The following is a 21100-nucleotide window of genomic DNA, read 5'->3' as shown; positions in this document are numbered from 1 at the left end:
ATCATCGAGTACTTGTATTTTCGAACTTGTTAAATTAAATGAATTCATGTGTTTTGAGTATACAATTACCCCTTTTTCGCATTGAGATTGACTATTTACGAAAAAGGTACACCTTGGTTGACATGGTCAAGAGGTTCTCTCAAGTATTGTATTCTACCTTTTTGGGTTCGAGAGACAAATTACGAAAATGAACATGATGGATTTTCCTTTTTTGTCTCTTTTTCAAACTCTCTAAATATGAAAAAGACACTAAGTTATTCTTCCGGTGGGCTCATTAGAAACTTTTACGACGAAAGACTCATCACCATGATGAGGCCAAGTTTCTCCTTCCTGGAACTCATAAAACTTACTAGGATGGATTCATTCAAAGAATGAACTTATATGACAAGCATATGCTATCCCCTTCAAGCTTGTGATAAAAAACGTTGGGGGACTCGCTAGTAATAATGGGGGAAAATGAAAGTTAAACATCTATTGTATAGGAAGCATGTCGCTCTTGAACATGACACTCTTCAGCTTCACGTGTCAGGTTTGGGATATCCTCACTCAGTCACTTGTCCTCCTAGATTTTGGTGATCCATTTTTGCCTCTCATCTTACTATTCGACTTCTTCATCATGACCTTTAGTCCTATGTTGAGTCAAATGCTGCCACACTCTAGAGTCGTGTTGCCAATGTTCAAGAGAAGTCCTATCTGTAGTCTATTAACTAAACATTGTCTGACCATTTGTTATAGTCTTGGATCTTATTCATTTCATTCTACTTTATTCGTCATTCCGTGTCATTGATGGGGGACTCATCATGGCCCTCCTTCAATGGGTCACTTCCTGTCGACTTTAGCTCATTATCCGGGAAGATGACTTAGAGACTACATTTTAGTACCTTAGAGCTTGCATGCCTTAATGGAAATTTATTCACATCCAACTATAGGTTTTCACCATTGATCTTCGATCGAGTGATTCCACGAGTGTTTGAATTCAGCTTCTTTTTTCACATTCATGGATTGTACTATCATACCTTGAAATAAATTGTCCTTATTGGTGGTTTCTCCTATGATGTTAATGGCCCCATTGGCCAGTAATCAGGTAGTTTTCTAGCATGTTTGACTTCGAAACATTCATTTTCATGTTAGAATTCATACTTTGATCGCACTGGGATGGAGTGTAAGACCCTGAGTCTTGTCTGATATGACTCAGGATCTGTGGAGTTATGTATTATTTATGATTGTACATGTTTCTTTTATACGAATGGTTGTGACCATACTAGGGAACTTTACATTTATGATGATCATTTTATATCTGGTGGCTTTGTCCATACCTTGGATCTTAGATTTATAGATGATCCTTCTCATTCAGATAGTTGCACCCAAACTGCTGATCTTTTTCATAGTCCTTATTATCCGTATGGCTATGTCCATACCATGGATTCATGTTTCGATATCAGATATGTATATGTATATGCGTCCTTCATTTGCAAGTCTCTTGATAGTGTTTTTTCTCATCGTTGCAAAAGCTCGTAAAGCATCTCAGTCATCACTCCCCATTCTTCCTTAATGCTTTAGGGGGCATCTGTTACACAATCTTTTGTCACATGTCCTACACTTCCCTGTGACATACCCCGAAGTGCCTGAAACATGACCATGATGCAATGTACTCATTCAAATATGTAGCTTAGATCCCCCCTAAAGCATTGATTTGAAAATGCCTTGAGCTTCCCTTGAAGGAAATGGCTTTAAAACCCTAATTCTAGAATAATCGCTCTTATGATGCTAAGCACCACGATGGTTGTTAGTCAGATTATACTGGCCCTGTGATGCCATCGCTTTGTTTTCTTGTATACCTGTGATAATCCCTAAAAGGAAATTTTCCTAAAGAGGATGAGACCCTTCGTGATCTAGAAGCTTCTAAAGCGACGAGCTAGAGGTTGTTCGGCATGGATGAGGTCGAGTTCTCTCAACTTGGCCTTTTGGTCTTATTCTTATGAATTACCTCCTTATGATGAGGGCCTTCTCCTATCTTTGAACAGATCCTAACTTCCTTTCCCTTCCTATATATTCATCCTCTCCCATTCCCAAATGGTTGATCTTTGGCTATTTGCACCCTTATGCTGAGATTGTGCCTACATGCTACTCAGTTGGCTTGGATAAGGAGTGCTCAGAAAGCTTAAACTTGGACTTGGACATTCATTCAAGGAGAGCCTATTGACATCAAGGCTTGGTTGCATGCTTCTTCCTTTATTCTATTAATATACATCTGTTGGTTCATTTTCCATAAATATGTATTCTTATGCATCATTTATCTTAATGCTCCTTGATCTGTTAAGTAGGTTACTTTTGATTATGCTATTTGTATTTGCATGCCTTGTTGCGTCTTAATCTCTTGTGCAAGGGCATAAACGTTGTGAGTAGCAGGACCGAGCACGTGATGCAAGTGATTCAAGGTCTTCAACCAAGGAGGATGTGATAATATCATAATGAAGTAGGACATCTTATTCATCCCCCATTTCAATTGTAATTTAAGAAAGTATCTAGTAGATTGTCATGTAGGTTGCTAGCCCCACTCATTGGGCTAGAGGGATCATCTTTGTCTGCAAAGAGGATTTCTTAGAAAACATTAGGATTTTCCATTGTTTCTCAATAATAAATAGGCCTTCGAGCCTCATTGTAACATAGTTCAGAGGCATATAGCTGCCACATTTCTTCTCAAAGATAAACTACCATCACTCGAACTATTTTATTTCTATTTTGTATGTAAGCATATTTTAGTTCATTGATATTAATGAAATGAAGTTTTACTTTTGTTACATCACCATGTTTATGTTTGTATCTACATTTTGTTGCATTCCTACATAAGTTTGGATTAATGAGGTACCTGGGTAGAAATCTCTAAGGCGCAGTGAATAAGAGTTGTTGAAACTGTATAGACAGAACTGTTGGGGACAGTAACGATGAGCTACTAGTGGATGAAGATAGAGCTACTAATGGATGGAGATAAAGCTGCTAGCGGGAGAAATTTCAGTAGATGAGACGGGTTCCAAGGGTCTGTCTATGAGTGAAGCAGTCTATGAAAGGGTCTCGTGTAACCCAAAGAGTGAAACATCGACTTGTTAGAGTACCTCGAAAGAAAACAAGTAGATCGAGGGTGAATTAATGCTATTTCATTTTTTTTAAGTATCAAGGGAATGCAACGAATGAATTAAATATACGCATTCTTTAATCTCATATTATTATCTTTAAGAAGTAAAGATTAAACAATTCCATTATGTTCTATGATACTTAAAAATGGAATTGTCTTTAGTGTGACTTTTTAGAGTTTCTGATGCCAAAATCCGGTGGAAAAAATTGTGGTCAAATCTTGATTTGTGTTATTTAAACTAGTTTTTTCACTATGTATATGGATTCAGCACCCTGAAAAACCCCTAAGGCACTTTTATTGTGCAGGTTTACCCATCAAAATTGTGATTTCAATAAATTCTTGCCTAAACGAGAAAAATGCAACAGCTTCCAAAAAAATCGCACTAAAAACAAGTCCCTTAAAAAAAAATTGAATAGTCATCCTAACCATCATATAGAATCTTCATATAATATTGATGACCACATCGAGATTACATCATTTGATAAGTCACACCAATTATTAATGGTGTGTTGTCACTTTCTCTTAAATAAAGAATGTGCAACTGGTGAAAACGACGGATCTATATGAAACACAGCGAATAAATGATACAGATAGTACCTATTGAGAAACAACGATGTCAATAATAATGTCGTGGGAGAACATGACACTATTTGCGCTCTTTGCAGTAAAGGTAGACGGTGCAGGATTCGAGTTAATAGAATATTCTGTATTAAGTAGAACGTTTTGTTTTGAACATGGGTTGCAGAATTCGAGTTAATAGAATATTCTGGATTAAGTGGAACTTTTTGTTTTTAACCTGGGTTAGTTGACCTATGTTATTATTCTATGTATTTGGTACACTATCATGTAGTTTTATATGAATTTTCGGGCATAAGCCTCATTTAATAAAATTTGTGTTATCATATTTCTGTGATCACTATTTGTTTTACGTGAAATAGCCAAAGCAGCAAGATGCTCAATTTATCATGAGCTCGTCCCATCTGCAGGTCATGATTATTCAAAGAATTGCAGGAGGAAATGGGAAGCAGCATATTGGGCTCTGGTAGATCAAATATGTTTGGAGACAGCGATCGATTCCCCAGCGTGTCATCGAGCTCAATAGCGCGAAGATGCGAGGAGGAGGCGGTGGCATGGGCAGCCATAGAGAGGCTTCCCACATGCGAACGTCTCAGAACTTCCATACTGAACGACCTCCTGAGCAGTCACTCCATCGGCTCTGGTCACCAGCGGATAGATGTCACAAATATCCCACCTGAAGCTCGGAAGCAACTCATTGAGAGACTCTTGGGAGTTTCGGAGGAGGATAATCAACGCTTTCTGCTCAAACTTCGTCACAGACTCCACAGGTTCTCAACATTTTATACTCTCTGCTTTTCCTTTTCTTTTATCGAATTTGCTTCACTTTGTTGTCCCATATTTATCTGTAAGATCATCATCTTGGGCTTGTGGTACTCAGAGTAGGAATTATCATACCGGAGATTGAGATCCGTTTCCAGGACCTGAATATTTCTGCTGATGTTTACGTTGGCAGTCGGGCATTGCCAACCCTAATTAACTGGACTATCAACATGGTAGAGGTAATATGTTCAGATTAATAGAGAATGTGTAGGTTTTTACAGTGGAAAGTATATTGTTGATAAATTGTTTTTAGAAAAGATTGTAAAAACACGAGGAACGTAAGATATTTTCAGTTGATGATGGATGCATCCATCGCCAGAAACGAACATTCTGATCATCAGGAACAGAAAAATTTCAGAATAAAAGTCCTGCACTTATTTCTAAAAGTTTCCTGCACTCTACACAGTTATTTACTTTTGGAAATAACTATAAAGAAGGTTAGAACAATTAGATCCTCTGAGTTGATGTTTCAACCATCACAAGGGACAAACAAATATTTCAAAATATCAGCTGGAAACTTCAGGCGTTTCCTACACTACAAGATTATTTCTGAAAGTTTATCTGCAATCTACACAGTTATTTTCAAAAGCAATTAATTAAAAGCGGAAGCAAAATGTTTTTGTTAATTTAGATATTTTTATTTAGTTAAAAGATACATCAATATGAGAGAGATATCTAGTTATTTTTTCATTATATTTTAAAATTCTGCAATAAGTAAATTAATTTATGGTTGTTTGTTGGTAAAATACTTATAGATGTTGATTTTTTATTAATATTTGTAACTTTTAAATATAATGATAAAATTTATAAAATTTGGAAAAATCAAATTAAAGAAAAAACTGTAAGAGGTTTGAAAATCATAATTAAAAGAAAATAATATATATCTAGTTAAAAAATGTCTTATTTCTAATCTAGTTATTTTTCATTATATTTTCAAATTTTGATTTATAAATCGTTGATTTTTAAATACTTGTAGATATTGATTTTTCATCAATACTTATAAGAAAATTAAACCTAATTACAAAAATTATATCTATCTATATATATATAATCGTCTTTTAATTATACTTTTTATGATATAAATAGAACTACGTTTTCTTATAGAGATCATCAAAAAGATTCCGAAACTTTCTATGGTTAATCATTTTGAATTTTCGCAATGTGATTCTATTTTAGTTTCTGATGCAATCATGTTTACCAGTCAACAAAAAACTAATGGTAACCATTCGATAATGTAACAATTCTTGTCTATTTCGATAATATAACGTGCGAATATTATTATTATTATTGATGTAAGGGAATCTGTGAAGGATAAAATATTTCATACATTTAAATTTATAATAATAATAATAATAACCTTCGGTTCCGAAAGACGCGTTGTCTCTAATTTTTTACCTAAATTTGTGGGAGGTTGACCGTAGGATGCTTTGGGAATCCTTCGGCTGAGAAAGACACAGAAGAAAAATTTAACAATTCTTCACAATATCAGTGGTATCGTTAAACCCGGCAGGTAAATATTATCTTCAAAAATTTAAACTTGAAGTTTATCTGGACGCTCCAAGCTCTGGTCTGATCTGTGGTTTGTGAAATTAAAATCCTGAAGACTGACGCTGCTTCTTGGGCCTCCTGCCTCGGGCAAGACTACTCTACTCTTGGCACTTGCCGGAAAGCTTCAAAGCACACTGAAAGTAAGTATGCTTCCAAATTTCAAGTTCATGGCGCTATTTTGAATCAAGGAGATTGAATTTATTTTGTACGAGGTTTTCGTTCAGGTGGAAGGAGGAGTTACGTATAATGGGCATGCCTTCAACGAATTCGTGCCAGAGAGGACTTCTACTTACATCAGTCAGCATGATACCCACATGGGAGAAATGACTGTTAGGGAAACTCTCAACTTTTCGGCTCGTTGCCAAGGCGTTGGTTCGAGATATGGTATTTTGTTTTCCTATTACAGATATTTAAATTCTTAGTCAGTGTTTTTTTTATGGTAGAATTTGCAATATTTTGGATCTTCGTGTTATTTATTTTAATTCGATATTCAAAATATTCTAAGAAAAAATAGCCTATTATTAATGCATTATTAAAGAATTACTTATAAAATTCAGAATATTTATTATAGAATTACATATAAAATTCACAATATTTTAAAATATGTAATTGATATATAGGAATGTCACTGTTGATATACATTATGAAATCATTTATTGATAAAATTTACACTAAAACTTCACTACGTTATTACACATCTGCAAGTTATAGAAAATATCTATATTTATGTGAAATAATGTATATCTGTGTTTCAGATAAACTTCCAGCTTTTAATTCTCCATCATTAAGATGGGTCTATATTCCTGAATAACCGGTCTTGACTGCAGATATGTTAACTGAGCTTTCCAGAAGAGAGAAGGAACTAGGAGTGAAACCAGATGTCGATATTGATATTTTCATGAAGGTATCAACTTCAAGAATGATGCAGTTTTCCAATTAGATAATGGATTTTAATGAAAAATGGTGGAGCTGATATAAATACCATGAACTGTTGAATATATATTCAGGCCACAGCAATAGAGGGACAAGAAAGCAGTGTTATGACGGACTATGTTTTGAAGGTGAGTTCTTTTCATTTGAGTGTACTAATTTGATTGTACATGTCTATGTAATTTGTTTATAGATTTTTTAGTATTTGGTATATCTGATGTGTATGTATGAAAATTTCCAAATATTTTGAAATCTACAATTATATTTTTATGATTATAGGAATAAGAATCTTCAAATTCAGTAATAGCCATCAACATGTTTTTGTGAATTGTGGCGCAATGCATAATATGCAAATACTTGTTCCAGATATTGGGGTTAGACATATGCGCGGATACGATGGTAGGAGATAGTATGCGGCGGGGAATTTCTGGAGGTCAAAAGAAAAGACTCACAACAGGGGAGATGATGGTGGGAGGTGCCAAAGCTTTTCTGATGGATGAAATTTCGACAGGGTTGGATAGTTCTACCACATTAGAGATTGTCCGATACTTCTCCCAGTTCGTTCATATAATGAGGGCGACAATGGTCATTTCTCTGCTGCAACCTGCCCCTGAAACCTACGATCTCTTCGACGATGTAATTCTAGTGTCAGAAGGTTATATCGTGTACCAAGGACCCCGCCAATTCGTTCTGCAATTCTTCGAAAGCATGGGATTTCAATGCCCCGAGAGGAAAGGCGTCGCAGATTTCTTGCAAGAGGTAGGCGATCTAACCTTCCAACTCTCAAGAGAATACATTCGACTATCAATTTTACCTCGCCACTTTTGATTAGAGCAGTCTTAGGAGGTCATGTTTTTGTTTTATTGTGACAAAATTATGCAGAAATTTTGGGAAATTCTGGGTATAGTTTTCAAATTTGAATTTTGGGTGCTCTGGGTTTTTAGAATTTTAAGTGTTTTTAGCGTTTTTTTAATGATATTAAATCATTTTCACTATTAAAAAAACAAATTTCACCTTTGAAAATACAATTGAAACATTACTATGATCATATTTTTCTCCCAAAAATAACCTTCCTTATCCTTCCAACCTAAATAAGGGGAGAAATTTATTTTTCACTTTTTGTTTTCAGAAAATCTAACCATAATAGTGTTTGAATTAATAAGAGTATGTGATTTTTTGTATTTTTATTTAAGACGTAAAAAGTTGAAATTTATAGGAGATACAGTATGTATATTTTTAAAAAGTAGATTTTTTTTAAATGTAGATTGCGTAATTTAAAAAGGTCATACACCAATTTAATAGTATTATTTATTTTACTGAAAAGTGGATGTGTATCCAGAATATTGATAAAACAATTGAGCACTCAAATTATTCTGTTTTTTACCGGCATAGGTGATTTCGCGGAAAGACCAAGAACAGTACTGGTGCGGGACACAGGCATACCACTACGTTTCAGTGAAGGATTTTGCAGATGCATTTCAATCTTTTCACGTGGGGATCAAACTAAATTCAGAGTTGTCAGTTCCCTACGATAAAACTAAAAGTCATCCTGCTGCTCTTTCTAAAGAAAAATACGGTTTAAGCAGAGCAGAACTTTTCAAAGCATGCTTTGATAGAGAGGTTTTACTCATGGAGAGAAATGCCTTCATATATATATTCAAATTCCTTCAGGTAGTAAAAAATGGCACGGAAAGATACATACTCTTCTTTCAACTGAAATGCATTAGATTTTCATCCTATATTTCTTAGTTCTCAAGGGATTTATTTGCCTATTTATCAGATAACTGTCGTCGCTACGCTGGCTATGACCATTTTTTTTCATACAAATATGCATCACAGAAATCTGAACGATGCGGGCATTTATTTTGGGGTGCTATTCTTGGGCCTCGTCATGAATATGTTCAACGGAATGGCAGGAATAGATATGACAATTGCAAAGCTTCCGGTGTTTTACAAGCAGAGAGATTTCATGTTCTACCCTGCATGGGCATACTCGCTTCCAATATGGATTACTGAATTTCCTTCTTCCTTAATAGAATCTGCAGCGTGGGTAACTATTACGTACTATACCATTGATTTTGCCCCGAGTCTACACAGGTTAAATATTCTTCACGTTGTTATTCTTTCCATTTTCATTCTTCCGTTTTTCAACAAGTTCAAATTTTGTAGTTATGGTAGATTTTAAGAATATTTGATGAACAAAGTGACTTAAAACACAAGAATTCCCTAGTAACTTTTGTTATGAATTGCAAACTATTCCCAAAATGTTACCCACGAAATAAAGATGATCCCTCAACTTTAAAGTGGTCTTTTAAACATCTCTCATCCGATTTATAAGTTACTATGCGAGCTTTTCCAAGTCTTTTTGGTCTTAAATATTGTCACAAAATCTAATAAAAAACATCTAATACATGAAAATCGAATTTAACGAGTTGTTATGCAGGTTTTTTCGACAGTTTTTAGTGTACGTCGGCCTCCATCAAACAGGCCTGGGACTTTTTCGCTTCATAGCTGCTCTTTCACGGGATCTTATAATTGCAAACTCTGTAGGTGTATACGCACTCTTGTTGACGTTCGTCTTTGGTGGATACATTATATCCAGAGGTATTTATTTTTCAAAACTAAGAGATTATCTGTGTGGCCAGGGAAGCTACTCGTGTTGAACTTTATGATATTCAGAAGATGCATGAAATAAAGTACACAGGAAGAACAAATTAATTAAATAAATTAAGAGAAAGACAAATTAATTGTTTTGTAAAGGTAGGGTTTTCGTATTATGATGGTATGACTTCCCAACATTTGTATGCCAGGACTCTTATGCCATGACTCTTAGATATATCTGAATCAGCGCGAATGCAATCTAGATACAATTATCAACTTTTTTTTTTCAGTTTTCATTAATCAAATGAGAAACTACATCTGGCTTTATAGACTCCAGAAACCAAAGAGAAGTAGGCAAATCGTTGAATCAGACCAACATCATACCAAAGAAGCAGAGAGTAGATCACTAAGAACCAACATTTGTAGCACCAAAAAAAGATCAAAGAAGCAAAGAGGAGATCACTAAGAACCAACATTGGCAGCGGTCAAACAAGGCCAAGGCAGAGGAGAAATGATAGACGAGACTAAGAAACAAAGCCATCCCAAAAAGAAACAAAACAGAGGATCATAAAGGGAACGACGTGTACAATGCCATCCACCCATAAAGCCATCCCAAAAAGAAACAAAACAGAGGATCATAAAGCGAAGGAGCTAGCTTCCTGTACAATGCCATCCACCTAGAGCTCAGAAAACATAAAACCAGGATAGAAAATGATCCTTGTTTCTTAAAATTGGCAACTAGGGCCAAACTCCATGTGGATCACCTTATTTATGGCTTCTGATATTTTTCCAAGATTCCTCTCATCGAGAGGTGTAGGATTGATCTAAAGATCATCCGATTCCGACAAGTATTTATGGAGATACGATTTATTTTTATTATGGACAAATTGTCAAGGTTGGCCAGCAAACTTATGTAGGCTCAGAAGCCCAACAATCATGTCTATTCAACCTCAATGTTTTCATATAAATACAAGGAGCATTCTCCTCATTTGGACAATTCAATTCACTCATCTTCTCTCTCTCTCTCTCCTATGCATAAAAGGAGCCTCTCTCTCTCACACACACGTGTGGATGAAAAGGAAGATGTCCTAGGGCAAAGAAGACGCAGAAAGGACACTAGGATAGCAGGTCATCTCTTTGACTAGCGTTGACCAAGCGTTGACCTTCCAAAAGTGTGGATTGGGTGTGGTTGTCTGTCCTAGGCAGGCCACAATTTTTGGCATGAAAAGCGAGGCAATATGACCTCTGGTTTGACCAGTATTGACTACCCTAGTTTAGGGTTGCAGTTGATTTCAGAAATCTGCAAATTGACTGAACTTTTGGGGCTGTTCAAGGGCTGTTTCTTCAAGTTGTTCGAGGAAAACTTGACCGGAAATTGACCAAGTATTTTAGAGGTCAATTTCAGCTAGTTTGACCAATTTTGACTTTGTTGATCTAGGGTTTTCTACTGCTCATATAAAATTACAGAATTCAGATTTTGTACTATTTCTCTATGTTGAACTATTGAAGATAAAATAAGATTTTATCAATGGGTTTCCCTTCATTGGGGTTTGTCCCTAGCTAGCTACCACATCTTGTGTCTCTTGTCTTGGCTTGTTTTCTGTTGATCATTTAATGTTCTATCTGCACTTTACTTAATGTATATGTGATTGCTAATCTATGACTAATAAGAAAAAAAATAAGTAAACTACTCTAAGCATAGAACATACCATAATTTAACATGGTATCGGAGCTGAGGTGAAGACAAAGCCCAAGAGCAAGAGCAATCACCGAAGAGAAGGTTGGAAAGGCTATCTTAAAAAGAAATCATGGGGTCCTCAACACACTTCCTTGCTAAAGACAAACTCCGTGAGAAGTCTCACTATCACGGATGGAAGATGTCTCTCGATCTAACATTAGAAAAGCAGGAAGTGTTGGACCATGTGAGAGGCGGGATTGTTGAGCCTCCATCAAATGCATCCGCTGGTGCTAGGAACAAATGGACCAAGGGAGAAGTCAAAGCAAGGAAGATCATTCAGGACTCTATTGACAAGTGCTTGGTGGCCTATGTTTCCGAGCTGAACACCTCCAAGGAAGTCTACGATAGACTGGTGAGTTTATTTAAAGTTAATGATGCAAATCAAGTCGTGTTTCTTCGAAATAAGCTGAAGGAAATTAAGAAGGGAAAATTTGAGAGTATGCAAGCATATTTCTTAAGGATCACCAAGATCAAGAACAATCTCCTATCTATTGGGGAAGTAATTCCTGACAGAGAAATGACACTCACAACTCTTGGAGGACTGCCATCTGAATGGTATATATTCAGGACTACTCTTCTCAACAATAACATAATTCCTGGATTTGAGGAATTAATGGACATATGCATTCAAGAAGAAACGAGGATGAAAGAGGAAGAAATGCCCATACTTAATGGTCATCCCTCTGCCTTTTCTTCTCATACTAAAAGAAGAAACAATTCCGAGGCTAAATTCAAAGGAAAGGCTGAACCAAAGGGTGGAAGAAAAGGATGTTGTTACAGTTGCAATAAAATGAGTCACTATGTAAGCGAGTGCTCCGATTAAGGGACTCACACTGGGACGATGATCAAAATCCCTCTCAAGGCAATCAAAGGAATAGCAGGTTAAATGGCAGAGGTAAAAGAAGTGTCGGAAATCAAGGAAGAGGACAACCATTTAAGAAGGCAAGAAATTGCAGTTATGAGTCTAACACTGTTAACAATAAGTAAGATGAATATTATCTACCAGCAACTCTATCTACTACTACTCTCAAGGCACTTCACTAGTTACAAAGAAGCTCTCTATAATCTGATAGAGAAGAAAACCAACCTAGAAATTGCTCTTGGAGATAATTCAAAATATCCTGTGAAAGGCATAGGAAATGTCACTCTTCAATTGAATCAAGGTAATACCATCCACTTACAAGATGTATTATATGTACCTGATCTAAAAAAGAACTTGGTGTCCATTTCGACAATGGAAGACAAAGGCTACAAAGTGGCCTTCAGCGATGGCAAGGTAGTGTATGGAAAAAGAACTTTAAATATGCTTTTACTCTTGGGTTTCGAGTTGATTCATTATATCAGGTTGGTGGAATTCTGCTGGGTGTCATGACTTGTGACACATCTATTCAGTCCGAACTATGGCATCAAAGGTTTTCTCACCTTCATTATAAAGCTCTACCCGATGTAAGAAAAATGGTGACCGAGATGCCCGATTTCATATTAGAGCAAGAAGATGTATGTCCAAGATGTGTCAAAGGAATGATAAAAAGGGGACCATTCCCCTCAAGCCAAAGCAAGACCTCTGATATATTGTAGTTGGTTCACTCAAACATATCCGGTATGATGCATGTGAACTCCTTAACATGATATTAATATTACCTCACTTTTACAGATGATTATTCTCGCAAGACTTGGATATGCTTATTGAAAAAGAAGGATGAAGTGTTCTCCTAGTTTCGGACTTCAAATCCTTGATCGAGAATCAAACCAAAAAGAAGATCAAGACCTTAAGAATTAAAAATGGGATTGAATAAGAATCCAATGAGTTTCATGGCTTTTGTAAAGACGTTGGCACTAAGAGGGAGACTACTACAGCATATACTCCTGAGCATAATGGTGTGGTGGAAAGGAAGAATCGTACAATTGTGGAAGTTGTCCATGCTATGCTCCATGATCAAAGACTTCCGAAGTTTCTATGGGCCGAAGTTGAAAATACCGCCGTATATGTACAAAACTGATGCCCTCGTTAAGAATTGGATTCCAAGACTCCAGAAGAAATGTTCACCGGTAAGAAACCTAATGTATCTCATTTTATAATTTTTGGAAGCCCTGTATATTTCTGTGTGCCAAAAGAGAAAAGGAATAAACTGGGTGCATCTGGAAAGAAAGGAATCTTTGTGGGCTATAGCGAAAATACTAAGCTATCCGAATTGGATCCTAGAACACTCTCTAAGTTTTCATGAACTCTTTAAAAATCATGCCAAGTTTCAAAGTCTCATAAAGATCAAGCCATAAGAGGTATGCTCGTAACAGTTACAATTGGTGATCAGCACGGAGCAACGAGGACCGTCGGTTAAGCACGTAAATCATCAGCCCATGGTAATGCTCATTGCCACAAATTAGCAAAACCAGGGGTCAATTCAAGAAACGGGGGTAGTTTTTGATATGCGATTACCGATAAGTTGCTAATCACATATCGTAGGGTTAACCCCTCCAAGAAGGAAAGGTTGCAAGCACCCAGACCCGAAAAATCATAAAATGCAACAGATATCGCACTGATTCCGTCAGAAGCGAGGTCCCACAAAAACCAGCAGGATATCAGAAGGGCTTCGAGTAGTAAGCGGTTTCAATCGAGTCCTTCCCGATGCCACACATCCGGTAGGAGAGAGAGAAATGCACTAACATTGAACAGATAAACATCATGTTACTTATCCGCCCGATATGGACGATGACCGTAGGATCTGGAGGCTCCAGATCAACGGCAAAGACGCATTCCAATGGATGACCAGATTTGACGAGGTAAACAGGTAGAGTTGTATAGGATTTGAAGTCTAATGTGGACGATGCGTTCGGAGAAGGTCGTGTTTCGTGGGAATTATTGGAGTAAGGGAATAAATGGCCATGTCTAAGAGAATTGACACTCATCCATTATGAAATAGGTGGCCACCTCCCGGAGAGGCATTATACAATAATGATTATGCAAAACAGAGGGATTCAAATGGACAGAGGCAGGGGAACCGGAAAGCCGGGAAACGGAAACAAACAGTCAGAAAGAAGATTGGATTAAAAGCCACAAATTGACAAAGAGAGTAGCAAGTAGTAAGTTAGAGAGAGGAAAGCTAAGATCAGAGAAAAGAAGCCGAGCTGAACTGCAGAAGAAAAGGCAACATCGAGCCAGATAAAAACTGAGAGAGTTAGAGAGTCTGTGTACTCCAGAGAAGGCTTGAGAGGTTCAAGTGCACTCCTTTGTAATGCTTGTCATGTATGAGTCTCAGATTGGACTCATACTACTCTGACGAATAGTGGTCAAGAGTTCAGTGTGAAGAGTCTGTGTACTCCAAAGACTTGGGGGATCCAAGTAAAGTATTACTGATTTGTATCTATTGTGTGAGACTCAAATTGAGATCACTATTGTAAAAGCTCTACTTTGGAAACATAATAGAGAGGCCACCACTGAAGGCTGGACAAGGAGACATAACCCAGGAGGATTGGGTGAACTCCTTATTAAACTTGTTGTGTTTATATGTTTGCCTGTTATGTTTTCTTTAACTGCTTCAGTGCCTGTGTATTTTGCAATCTTATCGATCTGTTTCATAAAATAACATAGGCACATCCATGCACATGAGTTTGTAATACCTTATTGTCTGTCTTAGATCAATTCCAGATCAAGTGGTATCAGAGCTCTAGGTTGCTAAGGTTAGACAAGCTTGTGATGGATTTTGTTGTTGAATGCTAACTAGGACAAAGCTTGAATTAGGAGAAGGAGAATTGGTTGAAGCTAACCCAAAAATTGGAAGAGTCTATCCTAAGAGGAAAATGGGATAAGAAATTCCCTTGGAATCAGACTCCTAGTTCATGGATAGTTTCATGACCATGAGAGACATGGTAGAAGAAATGTATAGAGAATTTAAGAATGGTAGAGATGAAGATTCATCAAACTCCAAACAAGATAAAGGAGTAGAATAATATCTCCTCCATGACCATTCTAAAGGAAAGGGGAAAGAAGAAAAGCTTCCCACACCTCCTAATAGCCCTGAAAATAAAAAGAAAACATCCTTGATTAAATTAGATGTTAAATTTGATTTGTCGATATATGATGGAGAGTTGAATGCAGAGAAGCTGGATAATTGGATTAGACAGATTGATGTGTATTGCAGAGTGTAGAGCAACAATTCAAACAAAAGTAAGATTCAGCTGGCTAGCCTACACCTTGGAGGCATTGCCTTCGTATGGTGGGAAGGCAGAACACAAGCTGACATGAAGAAGCATGGTAAAATTCTTTCTGTCTGGAGTGAATTTGTTTGTGCAATTAAAAAACAGTTCTATCCACTAGCTTATATGCAACAAGCCATGATGAGTTGTCAAACTCTTCGAAAATTAAAAGGGCAAAGTGTACAAGGCTACACCTAAGAATTTAGAAAAAGAGCTTTGATTCTAGGAATTTTGTTAGACTCACCTGAAACTTTGCTAAAGTATATAGGTGGTCTACATAGCTATTTAAAGCACACCATTCTCATGTTTAATCCTACTAGCATAGACGAGGTATCTGTTCATGCTACCCATCTAGAGGCTAGAGGAAAGAATGTGAAACTAGAAGTTGGGGGATCATCAAAACCCACTACAAGCAAGAACAAGGAAAAGAGAAAGTAGAAATGGAAAGAGAGGAAGATAAATGCTGCACAAAAGATGAGGCCTTCATGCACTCACTGCAAGAAGGATGGGCATGATGATGAACACTGTTGGATTCTGCATCTGGAGCTGAGGCCCAAGAAGTACGATGGAAGAAAGAAGAAGACTGTTGCAACTATTCAAAAGGATTTGGGATCAGACTCAGGGGATGAAACAATGATCGCAACCACAAGTATAAAAGGTAAAAATTCTGAAGCATCTACTAGTAATTCTGCACAATCTACTGATAATGAAGAAAATGAGAGGAAAAGACATGAGCTTTTCATATTAGATTTATTTCCAAGCATCAAAAGATTGATACTTTTTTTGATAGTGGCTCACAAGTAAATTTAATTTCTGAAGCAATTTAAAGAAGCTGGGAATACTAACCACACCTCACAAGAAGCCATATCCATTAGGTTGGTTATGTGATAACGCAAAGCTACAAGTGACTAGATAATGTAAACTTAGGTTTTCTTTCGGGTCAGAATTTGTAGATGAGGTTGAGTTAAATATAGTTCCTTTGGATATATGTGGAATTGTTTTAGGAAGTCCCTACTTGTATGATAGAAAATCCATTTTCTATAGAGTTGAAAACAAGTATCAACTCGTTAAAGATGGAATCGAATATATTGTAAGATCTCATAAACTCAAGAATAATTATACTCTCATAAACTCAGGGCATATGAAAAGAATTGTAAATTCATGCAAACAATTTTTACAGATGGTTGTAAAGGAAAAGAAACTTGATAAAACTAATGTATTTGAGGGCTGTAATGCTAAACAGAAAGCTGATTTAGAAAAAATTGTTTCAGGATATGGTATACTATTTCAAGAACCTAAAGCTCTACCACCCAAAAAAGGAAATAGTACATGATATTAATTTGGAGCAAGATGCTCCATTTCCTAACATCGGAATGTACAGGTCATCTGCTTTAGAGAATGCAGAAATCAAGAAGCAGGTACAGGAGCTGCTTGAAAAAGGGTTCATAAGGCCTAGCACATCACCATGTGGGTCTCCAATTGTCTTGGTGTGGAAGAAATATGGCTCATGGAGAATGTGAATTGGTTATCGAGCACTAAATAAGATAATGATAAAAAATATTTATCCCCTTCCTCGCATAGATGATCTATTAGATCAGTTGAAAGAAGTTGTTTATTTTTCCAAGTTGGACTTGCACAGTGGCTACCATCAGGTCAGAGTTGCAGAGCAAGATGCATGGAAGACTACTTTCAAAACAAAGCAGGGATTGTATGAGTGGTTAGTTATGCCTTTTGGTTTAACTAATGCTCCTGCTACTTTCATGAGAGTAATGAATGATGTACTCAGGCCTTTTATTGATGATTTTGTCATTGTATATTTAGATGACATTCTTATATTTAGTAAAACATGGGAAGAACATCTGAAGCATGTAAAGCAGACACTAGATGTTTTGAAAAGAGAAAATATTTATGTTAAGCTCTCAAAATGTGAATTTGGCAAAACATCTTTCAATTATTTGGGTCATATTGTAGGGGGTTGTGAATTGAAGATAGATCCCTCTAAGGTTGCAGTCATTGTAAACTGGCATAAACCCAAATCTGCTACAGAAGTTAGAAGCTTCCTAGGAGCAGCACAGTATTGGAGAAAGTTTATTTCTAACTTTTCCTTGATTGTAGCTCCCTTACATGCTTTAACAGGATTGAACAAGGTGTTTTAGTGGGGAGGCAAACAACATAAAGCCTTCAACACCTTGAAAGAAAAGATTAGTATAGCACCAGTATTAGCACTACCCGAACTTCAAAGACCATTTGAGATTGAAACGAATGCCAATGACTATGCCATGGGAGCAGTGTTGATGCAACACGGTAAACCCATATGTTATCATTCTCAGATATTTAATTCTGCAGTAGTTAATTATCCCACATATGATAAAGAATTGTGTGCATTAGTACAGAGTGTGAAAAAGTGGAAACATTATTTAATGGTCAAAGAGACAGTTATACATACTGACCATCAACCACTTCAATATTTACACTCACAAACTAAGTTGTAGCAATCAAGACACCATAGGTGGATGGGTTTTCTACAACAGTTTCATCTTTTCATAAGATATAAAAAGGGCATACACAATAAAATTGCAGATATGTTGTCCAGACCAATTATAAGTGCATCTACTATACTTAAGCATAATTCATTATTGCATGAAAGCTACATTGAACAGTATGCTCAAGATATAGATTTCAAAGATGTATATGCAACTTTAAGTCATGGTAAACAAGTAGAAGAATTATATTATCATGTTAAGGACCAACTCTTGTATCATTTTGGAAAGTTATGCATTCCTCAAACTGAAAGAGTAAAGATAATTCGAGAATCACACACTTCTCTAATATCAGTTTACGTTGGTGTAAGTATAACAGTTTCATAGTAGCAAAGATTTTGTTATTGGCCAAAAATGAATGAAACAATTTCTAGATATGTAAGAGGGTGTACCATGTGTGCTAGAAACAAGCCTAGCAATAGAAAACTAGGATTGTACACTCCACTACCAATTCCTTCTCATCCTTGGGAAAGTGTTTCCATGGACTTTGTTGGGGGACTGCCTAAATCTAGAGAAGGTCGTGACTATTTATATGTTATTTTGGATAGGTTCAGCAAAATGTGTATTTTAATACCTTGTAACAAACATATTACTGCTGAACAAACTGCAAAGTTGTTCTTTCAGCATGTATGGGTTCATTTTGGATTACCCACTTCCATTGTATTTGATCGAGATTCTCGATTTGTTGGGAAATTTTGGTCAAGTCTGTGGGAATTGATGGACACCAAGCTGAAGAAGAGCACAACTTTTCATTCGCAAACAGATGGCCAAACAGAAGTGGTCAATAGGACAGTGATCCAGTTGCTCAGAGGCTATTGCAGCAAGCATCCCAAACTTTGGGATGAACATTTATGTTATGTGCAACATGCTTACAACCGAGATAAACATTCTTCTACACAGAGATCTCCTTTTGAGACCTTATTTGGTTTCACCCCAAGGTCTCCCTTGGATTTTGTCTTTGGTAAAGACATAGCGATTGATGGACACAGTGATGTGGAGAAGGCAACCAAGTTCATTGAAAAAATCCAAGAAATTCACCAGGCAGTACATGAACAGCTGGAAAAGAGCCAAGCCAAGTACAAGGCAAGGCATGATAAGCATCAGATTGAGCATAGTTTCCAAGTTGGTGATCAAGTCTGGCTGTATATTAGCAAATACAGAATGCAAGGTGAAGGTAAGAAGCTGAAACCGATAAGGTATGGACCTTTCAAGCTACTTGAGAAAATCGGTGAGAATGCTTTTCACCTTGATTTACCATCTTACATGCACATCTATTCGGTTGTTAACACAGAAAGCTTGAGACTATTTGAACCTTCATTAATTGAAGATCTCGAAGAGCAGAGTCAATTGCCTTATATTGATGATCTGTTGCCTGAATATCTCAATGAATTGCAAGAAGATATAGTTCTGGACAGGAAGGTGAGAATTATGAGCAAAGGGGATGTTGAGTACCTCAGGATTGGACTCAAAGGTTCAAAATCAAGTAGTTCAAAATGGATAGAAATTGGATAAGCGAGGAATCTATATCCTCATTTGACTAATGCTTAAAAACTAACTTTTGGTGGTCCAAAATCTTTTTCAGTGGGAAGGTCATGATCCGAATTAGATCCTAAAACAATCTCTATGTTTTCATGAACTCTTTAAAAATCATGCCAAGTTTCAAAATCTTATAAAGGTCAAGCTATCAGAGGTATCCTCGTAATAGTTTCAATTGGTGATCAGCGCAGAGCAATGAGGATCATCTGTCAAGGACGCAAACTGTCGGCCCATGGTAATGCGTGCTACCACAAATTAGCAAAACCAGGGGTAAATTCGAGAAATGGGGGTAGTTTCTGATATCGCAAGGCAAACCCCTCCAATAAGGAAAGGTCGCAAGCACCCAGACCCAAAAAATCATAAAATGCAATGGATATCATGCCGATTCCATCAGAAGCAGGGTCCCACAAAAACCAGTAGGATATCAGAAGGGCTTCGAGTAGTAAGCGGTTTCAACCAAGTCTCGCCCGATGCCACACAATGTTTGTCATGCGTCCGGTGGAAGAGAGAGAAAACCGCTTACATCGGATGGATAAACATCATGTTACTTATTGCCCGATATGGACGATGACCGTAGGATCTAGAGGCTCCAGATCAATGGCAGAGACGTGTTCCGATGGATGACTAGATTTGATGAGGTAAACACGCAGAGTTTTATAGGACTTGAAGTCCGATGTAGGCAATGCATTGGCAGAAGATCATGTTTTGCGGGCATTCTTGGAGTAACAGAATAAACGACCATGTCCAAGAGAACTGACACTCATCTATTATGAAATAGGTGGCCACCTCCCTGAGAGGCATTATATAGTAATGATTACGCAGAACATAGGGATTTAAACAGACAGAAGCAGGGGAACCGGAAAGCCAGGAAGCTTAAAAAAACTGTCAGAAAGCAGATTGGCTTAAAAACCACAAACTGACAAAGAGAGTAGCAAGTAGTAAGTTAGAGAGCGGAAAGCTAAGAGCAGAGAAAATAATATGAGTTGACCTGCAGAAGCAAAGGAAGCATCGATCCGAATAGAAACAGAGAGAGATAGAGAGTCTTTGTACTCCAGAGAAGGCTTGAGAGGTTCAAGCGCAGTCCTCTGTAATGCCTGTCATGTATGAGTCTCAGATTGGGCTCATACTACTGTGACCAATAGAGGTCAAGAGTTCAGTGAGAAGAGTTTGTGTACTCCAAAGCCTTTTGGGATCCAAGTACAGTCTTAATGATTTGTATCTGTTGTGTGAGACTTGAATTTAGCTCATTGTTGTAAAAGATCTACATTGAAAACATAATAGAGAGGCCACCACTAAAGGCTAGACTAGGAGACGTAGCCCAGGAGTATTGAGTGAACTCCTTATTAAACTTGTTGTGTCTATATATTTGCCTGTTATGTTTTCTTTAACTGCTTCAGTGCCTATGTTTTTCGCAATCCTATCGATCCATTGCATAAAATAACATAGGCACATCCATGCACATGAGTTTGTAATACCTTATTG

General features: G+C 37.0%; 1 protein-coding gene across 1 annotated transcript in view; it reads left to right on the top strand.

Moving 5' to 3' along the window:
- Positions 1 to 4127: 4127 nt before the first annotated feature.
- Positions 4128 to 21100, top strand: part of LOC149168932 (ABC transporter G family member 39-like) — a 60421-nt gene continuing 43448 nt past the window's right edge. The window contains exons 1-11 of the mRNA XM_089426992.1: positions 4128 to 4479; positions 4590 to 4710; positions 5953 to 6041; positions 6135 to 6219; positions 6304 to 6463; positions 6907 to 6983; positions 7087 to 7140; positions 7376 to 7768; positions 8402 to 8680; positions 8790 to 9106; positions 9453 to 9613. Coding sequence (XP_089283118.1) covers positions 4151 to 4479; positions 4590 to 4710; positions 5953 to 6041; positions 6135 to 6219; positions 6304 to 6463; positions 6907 to 6983; positions 7087 to 7140; positions 7376 to 7768; positions 8402 to 8680; positions 8790 to 9106; positions 9453 to 9613 — 2065 coding nt within the window. The 5' untranslated portion in view covers positions 4128 to 4150. The remainder of the gene's footprint in view (positions 4480 to 4589; positions 4711 to 5952; positions 6042 to 6134; positions 6220 to 6303; positions 6464 to 6906; positions 6984 to 7086; positions 7141 to 7375; positions 7769 to 8401; positions 8681 to 8789; positions 9107 to 9452; positions 9614 to 21100) is intronic.

This window comes from Pinus tabuliformis, chromosome 4_2 (assembly GCF_031772625.1).
Source record: "Pinus tabuliformis cultivar Carrire ecotype Pingquan chromosome 4_2, CPIR1, whole genome shotgun sequence".
NCBI classification, from domain to species: domain Eukaryota; kingdom Viridiplantae; phylum Streptophyta; class Pinopsida; order Pinales; family Pinaceae; genus Pinus; species Pinus tabuliformis.
The sequence above is the reverse complement of the archived record's forward strand: the minus strand, read 5'-3'. Positions and strand labels throughout refer to the sequence as shown.